This window comes from Triticum aestivum, chromosome 4A, assembly GCF_018294505.1.
Source record: "Triticum aestivum cultivar Chinese Spring chromosome 4A, IWGSC CS RefSeq v2.1, whole genome shotgun sequence".
In the NCBI taxonomy this organism is placed as follows: domain Eukaryota; kingdom Viridiplantae; phylum Streptophyta; class Magnoliopsida; order Poales; family Poaceae; genus Triticum; species Triticum aestivum.
The window spans coordinates 685,795,129-685,809,201 of record NC_057803.1 but is presented as its reverse complement, the minus strand read 5'-3'; the positions used below and the strand labels follow the sequence as shown (position 1 = coordinate 685,809,201).

The 14,073-nt window shown below is 48.8% G+C and overlaps 1 protein-coding gene across 1 annotated transcript; it reads right to left on the bottom strand.

The window, feature by feature from the left end:
* Positions 1 to 1,990: 1,990 nt before the first annotated feature.
* On the bottom strand, positions 1,991 to 5,780 carry LOC123088137 (pheophorbide a oxygenase, chloroplastic). The gene is made up of 7 exons (XM_044510302.1): positions 5,126 to 5,780; positions 4,803 to 5,038; positions 4,589 to 4,715; positions 3,289 to 3,425; positions 2,993 to 3,152; positions 2,488 to 2,766; positions 1,991 to 2,344 (listed from the first exon to the last, which is right to left on the bottom strand). Exons 1-7 carry the CDS (start codon positions 5,534 to 5,536, stop codon positions 2,090 to 2,092), a joined length of 1,605 nt encoding a protein of 534 aa, XP_044366237.1. The 5' UTR covers positions 5,537 to 5,780; the 3' UTR covers positions 1,991 to 2,089.
* Positions 5,781 to 14,073: the final 8,293 nt, after the last annotated feature.

Here is a 14,073-nt window from a genome sequence, read left to right as displayed (position 1 = left end):
ACTGGGACGATGTATTCAGGGGCGGAGCTCAGTTAGGGCCCAACTGGGCCATGGCCCGCCCAGGATTTCTGCACGTATGTGTTTACCTATGGCTTGTTACGGTGCCAAGCCCATCATTGGTCCACTGCAGTCCCCTAATCAGACTACTACATCGCATCTCCTTTACACGTTCAATCAAGCCTGAAGCGTCCGTTTCCATAGTGGTAGCCAGCAGTGGTGGCAAGGCAGTCACACATACACACGGCAAGGAGCACCTGCTGTCCCCCGGCACCCCCAAGTCACAGTCAGTTCCTACTCGCCACAAGGTCCAGCGCTCCACATCATATGTAATCTAATTTGTTTTCCCAAACTCTGGCTTAGCGATTTTCAAATAATTTGAATTGCTTACCACATATGTGCCATGTAGTGGCCTAGCGATTTTATTGCATTATTTATTCACTCGGTTATTCATCTTACAAATTACAACGTAGGTATTATCATATACCACTAGTAGAAAAAGGGCCTTTAGTCCCGGTTTATAAGCCGGTAGGTAACACCAACCGGTACTAAAGGAAATTTTATGAATTTTTTTTGAATTTTTTTTGAATTTTAAATTTCTGAATTATTCTAACCTCTAATCTCTAATCACCCCTCATCACTGCTCAATTTAACTTTTAATCTCTAATCACCCCTCATTATTCCAAATCATCTAACTTTCTGAACGGTCACCCATCCTCTCACTACTCCAGCCTGAGCATGCTTAACTTCCGGGTTTTATTCTCCCTCGTTTCCAAGTCTGCACTTGTTGTTTTCCTGACAATAGTAAGCTGTCAATTCTATTAACCCTCAGGAATTTAGCTTGAGCATGAAGTCACACATTTCACTGTTTGAGTTTGAAACTATTGTTCTAAAAATCAATAATTATTTAGTAACACTAATATTTCTTGAATAAGTAGTTTGACCCTAGTTTGACCAGATTTGACCAAAATTCAAAAAACTGAAATAATTATTTAGTAACACTAATATTTCTTGAATAAGTAGTTTGACCATTGTTTGACCACAGTTTCACCATAGTTGACCAAAATTCAAAAAAACTGAAATAATTATTTAGTAACACTAATATTCTTGAATAATTATTTAGTAACACTAATACTTCTTGAATAAGTAGTTTGACCATAGTTTGACCAGATTTAACAAAAATTAAAAAAAACTGAAATTTGAGTATAACTTTTTTTCTTTTAGAATTTGAGGATTCTAAAAATAAAAATTTGCAAACAGGCCGTAGGCGGTCAAAATCGGAAGCGGATTTTCGTTCTGAACATTTTGATATATTATACGTTTTTTCCCGACATCGTATGCAAAAATGCCGTTTTACATTTTCCCTACATTTTTTGCAAAACATGTCTAAATTTAAGTTTTTAAATTTTCCTAACTAGTAGATGTAGTAATATAACTACCTCTCGAAGGATTTTATTTTTTAAAGTTTTTATCATTTTTTGAAGTAATATAACTAGTAGATGTACTAATAATTTTGATTTTTTCGAAACAAAAAAGGCGATCCACGGGTGTGTGGGGGGGGGGGGGGGGGGTAGAGTTTGAAAATGGGACCTTTAGCCTCGGTTTGAGACACAAACTGGGACTAAAGGGCATCGCACCCTTTAGTCCCGGTTGGTGTCTCAAACCGGAACTAAAGGTCTAATCTTTAGTCTCGGTTTGAGACACAAACCGGGACTAAAGGGCATCGCACCCTTTAGTCTCGATTCGTGTCTCAAACCGGGACTAAAGGGCTCAGGTGAACCGGGACTAATGCCTTAGCCGCACGAACCGGGACCAATGCTCACATTAGTCCCGGTTCGTGACTGAACCGGGACTAATGTGAATATTGCCCCGTGATCAAAGCCTTGTTTTCTACTAGTGTACTACTACTGCCTATGATTCAGATTTTTTTTTTAAAGATTGTGCTCTCTTTAGTCGGCCCGCCCAACATTTTCTTCCAAGCTCCGCCACTGGATGTATTCACTGAAATCTATACTAGCTTATGCACATGGCCGTGTGATGTCTCAGCACCAGATGCTCACAAAAAGGACAGGCAGCGTGTTCATCCTAATAATCAATCAATGTCAGCATGTACATAGTCTACAAACACGAAATGCTTCTGCCGGTCGTAGAAGGCGTAGGCCAGAGCGGCACTGATCAGAGCAGCGGCGCCAAGCAATATCCTGAACTGAACATCCGCAGGGATCCCGGCGGTCGCACCGAACACGACCGTCGCCCCCATGAACACCTTCTGCAGAGTCTGGAAGGCCTTGTGCGCTCCTCTGCAGGACGAGCATTTCAGCGTGTGCTGCTCGTATCTGTCTAGCATCTGCACAACAAGTAGTAGTTTGCGATTTTGTCATCAACATAATGCCACAAATAAGAATAAGAGAACTACAAGTTGCAGTCACATCAGAACATGCAGGTAAGTTCCTGATGTCTACTTCGATAGATAACCCGGAGAACCTTTACCTCTCGCTTTGAAAGGACCGTAGAAGGTAATGCATCTTGGCTAGGGCTTCCGTACCAGTCAGGCTGGCTATTGCCGAATTTCCTTAGCCATGCCCGGAATGCCAAGACAAATCGGTCGGCCTGTGTGGGCGTGAAAGTGAGCTTTGTGTACTGCTGATTAACATCTGCAGACGACTCCTTGGATGCAGACAGGAAAACCTTCTCTTGGCCTTGAAGCACAATCATATCGCCGTCATAGACCAAATTTGAGGTCCAATGTTCGTACCATCGAGGGACAAGCTGCATCAAAAATAGCAAAGCAATGTTCAGGATTCCACTTTATACTCCAAATATGATAAGTTGATGACAACATAAACACCCTTCCAATTCTTTATACAGTAGGGACCAAGCCTGTTTTTTCCCCTCAGGAACACAAAGACACCATGTTTAACCAAATATGATAATGTTGAAACACAGTTAAGAAAACAGGAGGCAAAGTAAAAACAAATACAACATAAGCATATACCTGCCACCATGCCTTTCCTGGCATTGTAAACTGGAAAAAGTTTCGAGCACTACAGACAATAGAACGAGTTTTTCCTGGGGCCATTGGAATGTTGAAGGAGCAAATCCATATGACCCACTTCTGATCTCCCACAATCGGTAATTTGGTGTCAATCTCTATTCTGCACAGACCAATTAATTAGCAGAAGGTCAGAGTCATAATTTGACTGAATTGTTGCATTTGGAACTGATAACATGAGCTACCACAGCTCACCAAAAGTCAAGTATATAAAAAAAAACGGATGTGCTGAAACGTACTTGTTCAGCGCATAGCAAGGGGCCTCGAATGTTGCAGTGATGCGAGGATTACCGGCATTTGCCCCTGAATATCCCCATGCGCCACTTGATTCCATTTTGAATGGCAAAGGCTTGGCTCTATCTCTTCGTCCAGTGACCTGTGAGAGGAGTTAAACTATAAAGCGTGGGTAATGCTGCTGGTTCCATTGTCTAAAGTAAAGTAGATAATAACCAAGATAAACTGAATTCAATTCAGCATGAGATCCCAACTTAAAATTTATTGTTTTAACTTGGCCAGATAAACAGGCCAAGACCAAGACAGCTGGTTGACAGGATCGTTGTCAGTATACCAAGAGTCAAGACAGCTACATATAATTCTGTTCGCTACATACAGCCTGATTTTAGCATAAGCCGGTAGTATGACTGAAGAGAATAAACTATTACTCCCTCCGTCCCAAAATAAGTGTCTTAACTTTGTGCTAACTTTAGTACAACGTTGTACTAAGCTTAAGACATTTATTTTGGGACGGAGGGTGGTAAAACAACCATAATTCAAGATGCAACAATTAACTCAAAACAGCACGATATAACCTTTGTGCACTTTTTGCTAACCAGAACGGCAGAATCCATTGCTAAGGGGATTCAACTAACACACGAAAACCAAGTTCTAGTGTCAGTATAGCAAGCTTAGATTATAAACCAGTTGCACATTTAGCTAGCCTCCCTTACATACCTAGCAAGGGCACAATTAAAAAACAAGTGATCTATGGTTTCTGCCTCATCATGTTAGCTATCTTTCCCTCTCACCCCCTTTTGATTACGGCATCTTTTGTTAGAATACTTGTCCTAACAGTCAACCACAGAAACACTTTAATTTTCGGTGGTACTTTGACACACCACAGCTTCCTATGCGGCCCCTTAACCTGAACTGTTTTCAGGGCAGAATAAAGAGACTGGACAGTAAAAACACCGCTCTTATTTACTCCCTCCGTTCCTAAATATTTGTCTTTTTAGATATTTCAAATGGACTACCACATACGGATGTACATAGACATACTCCCATTTCAGTGCTAGGTACATCAGTTTGAGCGACAACTAATATGGAACGGAGGGAGTATTTTAGCGTGTAGATTCACTCATTTTGCTTCGTACTTGTTGAAATCTTAGAAAGACAAATATTTAGGAAAGGAGGGAGTAACATCCATCTACAGAAATCATACTCTTTTTTTTTTTGAAATGGCAGTAATCATCCTCTTCTGTAAGAGGAAACCTGGCATAGCAAACAAGTAAAAGCATTCTCAGACCTCTGCACAGCATTTACCTTGTGGTGAGCAAACTCTATGTGCGAGGGATCGGAGACGTTCTCCATCAACGTGTCATACCCATAGAAGAGGTCCCTCTGGATCGTCACGGTGGAGAAGGCCGGGTCATCGAACTCCTTCGGCAGCCTGAAACCGGGAGAAACAAAATGGTGAGGATGTTTCCTGTCGACTGAATTCTGCAGTGCAGCATAGCTGCAGAGTTCACCCACATACATTGGAGGCTTGGTGGCCTTGGCCCTGTCCCAGCCATTCTCGTCGGGCCAGACGAAGAGCAGCCCCTGGGAGAGGAGCGTGGGGAACTTGGTGGCGCAGGCCCTGGGCGAGCGCACCGCCCGGGCCTCGGGCCCCTCGGGCGCGGCCTGCGGGATCCTGGTGCAGGCGCCGGAGCCGTCGAAGGACCAGCCGTGGTAGGAGCACTGCAGGCCGCCCGTCTCGTCGATCCTGCCCTCCTGCGCGCGCGCGCGCGCAGAACGCCCACTCGTCAGTACAGGATTTATTTGGCTGAAGCAAACAGAGGTGGGGAAGAGGGGAGGTACCGAGAGCGGGGCGAGGCGGTGCGGGCAGCGGTCGTCGAGCGCGACCCAGTCGCCGGAGTTGGGGTCGTTCCAGAGGACGAGGTCGCGGTTGAGGAGCTGGAACGGGGTGGGCACGCGCGGGTCCAGGTCCTCCACGAGCGAGACCGGGTACCAGTGGTCCCGCCATACGAACTTCTCCCCCGAGGACTCCGGCGGCGAGGACGCGCTCGTGCTCGGCTCCTCCGCCCGCTCCGCCTCCCCGGGGACCGACGTCGGCGCGGCCACGCGGAGGCGGGTGCTCTCGGCGCGGTCGCGGCGTGGACGGAGCCCGCTGCCGAGGCGGGAGGCCGGGAGGGTCGACGGGCGCAGCAGCGGCCGGTGCCGCGGGGAGAGGAGGGGCAGGGAGGCGGAAGGCATCGCGACCGCCCGCATTTGGTCTGTCCCCTTCCTGCCTCGGGATCGTCTGAAGAGGGAGTTGGGGTCCGAGGTTTTTGGGCTGAGATCCTCCTCGCTCCCAAGGCCTTGTACCGCTGCCACTTATCTCTCGGCGCTTCTAGTAGATCACTGCCGCCGGTACGAGTGAGAACCGGAGCGAAGCGGCGGGTGCGGGGGAGGGAGGGAGGTTGCGTGACGGCAGAGCAGGGCCGGGGTAGACTAGAAGAACTGGAGAACGCGCGCATGGCGTTTTCCCGGCGGCCATCCGTGCGTTTCTGTGGTGGAGCTTGGGCCAGCCACCCACACGCAACGTCGACCCAGACCCACCCAGGGGCAGGCCCCGACCCGACTCGTGACAACGACGCGAACCAACCGACCCACCCACTGGTTACATGCAGAGTTCAGAATACCGGGCGAGACAGCCACGAGGGTGAGTCTTTTTTTCTTGACATAGTTTTTTCTTCTTCTTCTTTTTTTGAACTGGAACACCTTGCATTCCATTGCTTTACGCCGGACCGACCAAATCGGCCGTCACTGCATCGGTTACAAGAAGGGGAAAGCTTGAGAGCCACACACATTGGCTCCCATAAGTACCCTGCCTACCCATAGCTGCCAGATTATGAGCTGGAACATTGCAAGAACGTGGGCAGTGTACAATGCTCCACCGGATAAAACCTAGCTGGAGGAGGAATCTAGTCTCCCGGAAGATAGCACCTAGGCTTGAACGATCCAGGACGTCCGTGGATATAGCGCTGACCAGGCTCAAGCAGTCGGTTTCAAACACAACCCGTCCCATCCCTTGAGTTTCAGCAAGAGTGATAGCATTCATTAGAGCCAGGGCCTCTGCATGAACGGCTTCAGTTGCATGCTGTAGTTCACCTGTTGCCGCAAAGAGGACATCGCCCGTGTGGTTGCGAGCGACGCAACCCCAGCCTGCCTGGTGCCCCTCCGTGGAGAAAGCCCCATCGATATTGACTTTCACGACATCTGCTGCGGGTTTGGTCCAAATACCTGGGGGTTTATGATGTGCCGACGGCTGCACCGAGTTGAACGCGCGCCATTCTGACAGAGCCTTGTCCATGAGGAGTTGAAATTGATGAGCCGACGCCCTAGCTTGCTGGTGCTTCACTTTGTTCCTCTCAGTCCACCACATCCATAGGAGGCAAATGATCTTGAGCGATACTTCATCAGGGAAGGAAAAGATGCATTCCAGGAACTGGCAGGAAGAAGTACATGCCAGGAGCCGCAGCCTATGAGCCTCCATACCCATAGAACGCCACATGAGCTTGACCTCCTTGCAGCGTAAGAAAAGATGTCCTCCATCTTCAGGGAGTCGTTTGCACATCAGGCAGTCCGTGTCCAGTTCCACGCCGATAGGCTCAATATTTCTGAGCATTGGGTGACTATTGTGCGCCACCCGCCACATGAAATGATGCACCTTACCCGGGCATTGGATCTTCCATAGCTTCATACACAGCTTTCTGTCACCATCTTCCCCAGAGGATCCTTCGCCCGGTGGGTGTCTGCTCTCGCGTCTCTGAAGATCGACATGTACTCTGTAGGCTGACCTGACCGAGAACCTGCCTTTGTTGTCATACTGCCAGGCGATAAAGTCGTCATGGTGTTCGAAAATGGGGATGCCCAGGATAGTGATGGCCTCTTCCGCACAGAAGGTCTGGTAAAGAAGTTGTTGGTCCCATGTGTGTGTGGACGGGTCGATCAACTCGGCCACGGTGGTGAGCAAGGTGTTCCCACGTGGTGACCGTGGGAAACGCACATTTCCTGTGGGTAGCCATGGGTCTTGCCATATTCGGATCTGGTCACCATTGCCCACTCTCCAGACCATACCCTCCTTGACGATTTCCACTCCTTGGAGGATGTTGCGCCAGATGTAGCTAATACCGGGGGCAGGCTGTGCTGTCAAGAGATCGCCAGTAGGGTAGTATCGCGCTTGGAGCACGCGAGCACAGAGAGAGTCCGGGGCCTGCAGCAACCTCCACACTTGGCATGATAGCATAGCCATGTTGAACGAATGTAAGTCTCTAAACCCGAGGCCACCCTCCTCCTTAGGTAAGGTCATCTTCTCCCATCCTACCCAATGGTGCTTCTTGTCATCCTCTTGATTAGCCCACCAGAAGCGGCATATCATCTGGCTAATGCTCTTGCAAAGAGACTTGGTCAGATCAAAGCAGGCCATGGCATAAGCCGGGATGGCTTGTAGCACTATCTTGATCAGAATTTCCTTCCCCCTTTTTGACAGCAACTTGATCTTATACCCCTGCAAAATCTCCCAAATCCGATCCCGAAGGTACTCAAAGCATGCCTGGCGGGACTTGCCAACGTACGCTGGGAGCCCTAGGTACTTCCCATGATTGCCCTCGGTGCGGAGTCCCAGCAGATGTAGCAGGCTATCATTCCGTTGGTGTGTGGTGTTTTTGCTGAAAAGGATAGCAGACTTGTCACGGTTGATCGTCTGGCCCGAACCTCGCTCATAAACCTCCCAAATGTCCCTGACCGCATTCACTCTCTCCTCCGTTGCCTCCATAAGCAGAAGTGAATCGTCGGCAAACAGCAAGTGAGTCACTGGAGGTGCAGCTGGGGCGATCTTTATGCCTCGCAGGACTCCCGTTGCTTCCACCTGATGAAGAAGCACCGATAGCCCCTCCACACAAATGCGAAACAGGTACGGCGAGATAGGACAGCCCTGCCGTAAGCCTCAGCCTGGGATCACAGTGTCAGTGCAAGTATCATTTATCTTGAAACAGAACTTGATGGTGCGCATGCATTTGCTGATTTGGTTAATGAAAGCCGAGGCGAAGCCTAGTTTGGCCATGATCTTCTCCAGGAACGACCACTCCACGCGGTCGTAGGCCTTGCTCATGTCAAGTTCCAACGCTGCATAACAAGTGCCCCCAGATCTTTTCCTCTTTAAGTAATGTGTCATCTCATATGCCAAGATTGTGTTGTCGGAGATGAGTCGACCCGGTACGAAGGCACTCTGATTTGGTGAAATGATCTCCCCCAAGATATCCTTCAACCGGTTGGCAAGGACTTTGGACACGAGCTTGTAAACAACATTACATAGGCTAATCGGGCGTAGGTCTTTGAGACTTTCAGGGTTCTGAACCTTTGGGATAAGCACCACTAGTGTGTCATTCCATCCCTCCGGTATGCTGCCGCCATGTAACACTTGCAAGACTTCGTGTACAACTTCATCGCCAATGAGTCTCCAAAAATGCTTGTAGAAGATGGCAGGGAGGCCATCCACTCCTAGTGCTTTTAGGTCCTCGATAGAATCCAGGGCCTCCTTGACCTCCACAGCGGTGAACTCCTTCGTGAGAAACGCATTCATCGCAGGAGTCACCTTTGGTGTGATCTAGTCAAGTATGTGCGCCACTTCAGTACCTGCCACGGGGGTAAACAAGCTAGAGAAATAGTTAGTGACAAGGGCCTTTAAGCCCTCCTCCCGCGACACCTCCACACCATCCTCCCTCTTCAGTTTGACTATGGTGTTTTTCCTTCTCCATTCCGAGGCAAAAGCTTGAAAGAATTTTCGGTCTCCCTTCTCCAGCCAGTTTACATGGGCACGCTGCTTGGCTGCCAAGTCAATCTGCTCTTCCAGACTGGCCAGTTGGGTTTTGGTAGTCAGCTCCTTTCTTATCTGGCTCTGCGACAATGGAAGCCTCCGGATCCCTTCCAGCTCTTTCTTCAGCTTTCTCGCTCGCTTTAGCAGGTCACCCAGGACATCACGGTTCCATATATGTAGGGCTTCTTGAATCGACGCTAGTTTGCTGGAAACAGACGTGTGCTCCGCCTCAGACCATGCCTTCTGCACCAACTCCTCACACTCTTCATCCAGCAGCCATTGTGCTTCAAAACGTTTGCTCTGTGCCCTGCTATGGGTTCTCCTTGATGCTCTATCCCCGTGGACCCAAAGAACCACGGGCCTGTGATCAGAGTGTTCCGGGTTGCCGTTGATGACCTTGTAGTATGGGAAACGGGCGCACCATGTGGGAGAGGTGACTACTCTGTCAAGGCGCTCATGTATGTATCCCTCCAAGCGAAAGTTGTTGTTTCTCCACGTAAACACATCTCCTTCAAAGCCCAGGTCATTAAGATCACAAAACTGCAGGACATCATGGAAGTTTTGCAAAAGTGCATGCCCCCGGGGGACTCCTCCCTGCTTCTCGTGGTTATACAGGACCTCATTGAAATCTCCCATGCACACCCAGGGAAGCAATGATTGGTGTTTGAGGGTCCTCAGCAGCCTCCACGTCTCCACTTTCTTTTCCATTTTTGATTCACCATAGATCCCCGTCAACCTCCATTCAAAACCGTCTTTTTCTTTGACCGTAACATCAATGTGCATTTTGCCCATCCATCTCAGAGTAACATCAACCCCCTTCTCCAAAACAAAGCCAAACCCCCACTCTTCCCTTTATTATCTTGTACTAGCATGTTATGCAGACCTAGCTTACTACGAAACTTCTCCATCCTACTCTTATCAAGTCTGGTTTCTGACAGGAACAGGATGTCGGGGTCCTCCTGCTTCTGCAATGACAGAAGCCCCTGAACTGTCGGGCCATTCCCCAAACCCCGGCAGTTCCATGCGATGATCTTCATTTGGACCCGCCGGGCTGTTCTAGCAGCCCAGCGCTCATATTTGTTGCTACGTTTCCTGCGTTCTCCACAGTCAACCTCCTCTTCCATACTATTTCCTCCCCGCTTTCATCAACTTCCATCTGCTCCGCACCCCTCTTACCACCCAACCCTACTCCTTCTAACTCTGCCACTGTTCCGCCACCAGAAATCCCCCTCAGTTTCCTCCTAAAAGTTTTGCTCTTATGGCATGCATCCTCCTTCAGTGGTTTCTCCCCTGTTATCGTCACGCCACAGCGTTGCTCGGCGACTACGTCGATCTGCATGGAATCTTGCATGGCCTCGGTGTGAACGCCAACCGAATCACTGCCGCTTTATGAGTGTGGGGGCATTTACTGACTGGTGCACGACACTGGGTCCCCCCATGCCCTACGCCTCCACTGTTTCGGACGTATCTGCTCCGCTGCTTGGTGTACTGTCTGTTTGTGGGGGCAGTTTGGCTTTATTCGTTTTGTCCCCTTTCTCCGCCGTCTCTACCTCCTATGCCACTTGACTTGCCTCCCTTGTTGCTTCTGCAGGCTTCATCTGCTTTGGATTCGAGCGCATCTCCTTCTGCGGTTCACCCATGGATCCTCGGGGTACTTTCTCGTTCTTGCCCATACGTTAGCCTTTTCTGGGTTACTATTCTACCCCCCATTTCCTTCTGTTTCAACAGACTTGTAACTTCCTGCTCGCTCGGACCCGCAGCAACAACATCAGTCCCCCTTGCTTCCTTCTGACGCCAAGAAGGGGCATCACTCCCAGACCAGCTCCCACTCCTGCCTTGCCCCGATCCTCTCCCTCCAGAGCCTCTACCCCCCCCCCCCCCCCGAATTTGCTCGTCCCTCCCTACTCCTCATCCTGCCGTCTCCCCACCTCCTGTTCTCCATGTGGGCACGTAGCCATGGCCCAAATTGCTTGCGCTCTCCCTTGGTAGCTTTCTCAGCACACATTCTATCGACATGCCCAACACACCCACAAATATAGCAAAAGTCCGGGGGCTACTCATATTCAAAAGGGCACCAGTGCTTTCCTTCCTCATCACTTGTTGTCTCACAAGTGTTCTTCTCCATCTGTCTTTCCCCCTCCTCAGCATCTAGAGTGAATCCTCTCATCAATGGTACCTTGATGTTTAGTCTCACCTTAACACGGAGATACTTCCCCACGGCTCTCCCATCAGCCCGTGCTTCGACATCCAAAACTTCTCTGATTAGTGCACCAATGGCCTCTCCCACCTCTCTGTTCATCAAACCAAGGGGCAAACCTAGGACTCGGACCCAGACCAGGACAGTGTCAAACTTGTAGTCCTCTATACGCCTCTTGGGCACATAGTCCTCCAACACACCAGGAGATCATTGCCGAACTCCCATGGGCCTCCTTCCAACGCCAATCTCTTCCCTGACTCCTGCTTGAAAGTGAACAGGAAAATATTCTCCCCTACCTCCTCACAGTCAACCCCACGAATGGGGCACCAGATACACCCAAGAGTCTCCCCCATGGCCTCCCTGAACGCCGGCTTTTCAGAGAAAAGTTTCGCCAGTGCTTGCGGCTCCACAACGCCCGCCTTCCCCGATCCCGCCCATCCAATCTTAACCCCCTTTTTCTCCTTCTCAGACAGCTGCAGATCCTTCAACAGTCCTTCAACCTTCTCCATCTCTGCTACAATGCCCTCATCCCGATCTGACAACTGACGAACCCTAGCAAAAACACGGGTGTAACCAGGTGGTGTACGATCACGCGCCCCGAGACACACGTGAAAGGCTTATGGTGGATGGGGAGGGGAGCCTCAGACGGCGAGGCGCGGTGGCGCCCGGCGACGAGGTAACCTACACACTGCAGATCGTGGCGGCGGTGGGTGTAAACCCTAGATCGCCTGTGAGTCGCCAGACGCAGGACCTAACCGTCACTTAAGGACAGACCCCCAACCTTCCCGTCGGCATGCGTTTTCTGAGATTTCGTTTTTTCTTTTTACCTGGGCCACACACATCAGAGTTCAGTTCTCAAACTGTCAAACATGGTTTCCTTTTTTTCCCTGAAATGACAAAATTGAAAATTGAACCCTTGGTTATCGAAAAAAAATCAGGGTTCAGCTCAGAATACTGGAGTAATACATGGCAGTTTCTTTTTTGTGTGTGTGTGAATAACATGCGCAGCTTCAGTACAACGGAACGGAGATGGCAATGTTTTCCAACGAGTGAACAGAAACTGCCGCTCCAGTACAACCGAAACCAGTGCACTCCCATTTCATGCGGCAGTCAAGTTAAGAAAGAAACACACGACCCAAACCCTCAACCTATTGGAGCCAAGTACTGATGGTACAGTACAGCAAGCATCACCACACCACCAGCAGCAGATCAGCGTGTGAATAACAAGTCACTTAAATTTGCATCGTGCATATACCAACCTATCTCTTCAAAGCTAAATTTGCATCGTGCATATACTGATGTTTGGTAGCAAAGTATTAGAAAAACTGAAGTATTGAAAACCACAATATTTTTGTCAGTGGATACAAGATACCACAGTTTTTGACATACCAAAGTATGTTGAAGTATTGAGATTACTGTGACATGTTTGGTTGTTACCGCAAAACACAGTATTGATGCGTTCAAACACTCAGCTGTCTAGCCGTTAGCAGTGCAAGCACACACCTGCTGGCCGGAGCTGATCAACATGCTCAACTAGCTAACATACGGACCATCCCATCAGGAGCCCGGAGGAAGAAACAACCAGCTCATAAGTCATATGTCCCCCTCACTCCTTCCCGCTGGCTGAGCCGAGCTGAGCCATCTTTCCATGCACTCGCCTCTAGCCCCCATCCCGTGCTAAAAGTACCAGTTGTAGTTTGTTGTGGTGTGGTTTGAACAGGGATACCTGAATCTGAATTGTCTGAATGAAAAACAGCAAAATCGCTATGGTACGATTATTAGATTTCAGACAAATCATGCGGGGTGTGGCAGCCAACGATAACAGAGCAGCCGTCTCTTTGCTTCCCCATGGCCGTCGAGGGAGATTTTTCCAAAGACGACAGGGCGGTGGCGGCGTGGGAACGAGGCCAGAGCAAGTAGCGAGTTGTTGAGCAGAGCGGAAGAAGGATAACGACGCCAGTCCCTTCTTTTCGCCTTCTCTGTTTTTTTAAAACAGGTCTGGGGTTCTTTTTATTATACAAAGAAAAAACTGCAGTTTGTTGAATACTATAATATTAAAACAACAGTTTTAAGCGGCAATCGAACAGCTCATTGTAAATAAAACTATGGTAATATCAAAAACTGCAGTATTCTCAAAATGTTTAGAAAATACTTTGCTATCAAACGGGGCCTGAACAGTTGTTTTTACTCTCCGTGACAGCAATATAGCCTAGGAAATCTTAAGACAGTACTGGACATTCAACAGCGCACAAGAAACACTGACTGCTTCATGCTAACCATCCAAGGTTGGTTGATGTACCAAACATGCAAAAGGAAGTGCATCCACAACGAATCATCACTCTATAATCCTAAAGGTGAGGAACCAGACATCACAGGAAGTTCTACCAACATCCCTGGCAGATCATTACAGCAAGTTCTATCAACTGTACCAGCATCACATAAAAACCTAAGCATTCAAGAGTACCCATGATAACACAGGGCAAGTTCCTCCTAGGCATTTCCTCACACAGTAAATTAGCAGTGTCACAACCAGTGTTGACGATGTTAACAGATGTGGACATCACACGACTGTAATGGACATTCAACAGCGCAGCGAAAAATGTGACTTCAGACTAACATGATACCGCTGATGATGTACCAAACGTGCAAAGGAGGTGCATTTTACTCTGGACAGTGCATAGCTCATTCATAACAAATGCTCCATGCCCTCTTGCAAACATAAGATTCACTATCACATGAACTCTATACTCC

Coding starts and splice junctions, on each gene's coding strand:
- LOC123088137 (XM_044510302.1), bottom strand. CDS start 5,536: ATGCGGGCGGTCGCGATGCCTTCCGCCTCCCTGCCCCTCCTCTCCCCG. Junction 5,039..5,125: donor ACCGCCTCGCCCCGCTCTCG/GTACCTCCCCTC, acceptor GCGCGCGCGCAG/GAGGGCAGGATCGACGAGAC. Junction 3,426..4,588: donor TAGAGTTTGCTCACCACAAG/GTAAATGCTGTG, acceptor CTCCTCTCACAG/GTCACTGGACGAAGAGATAG.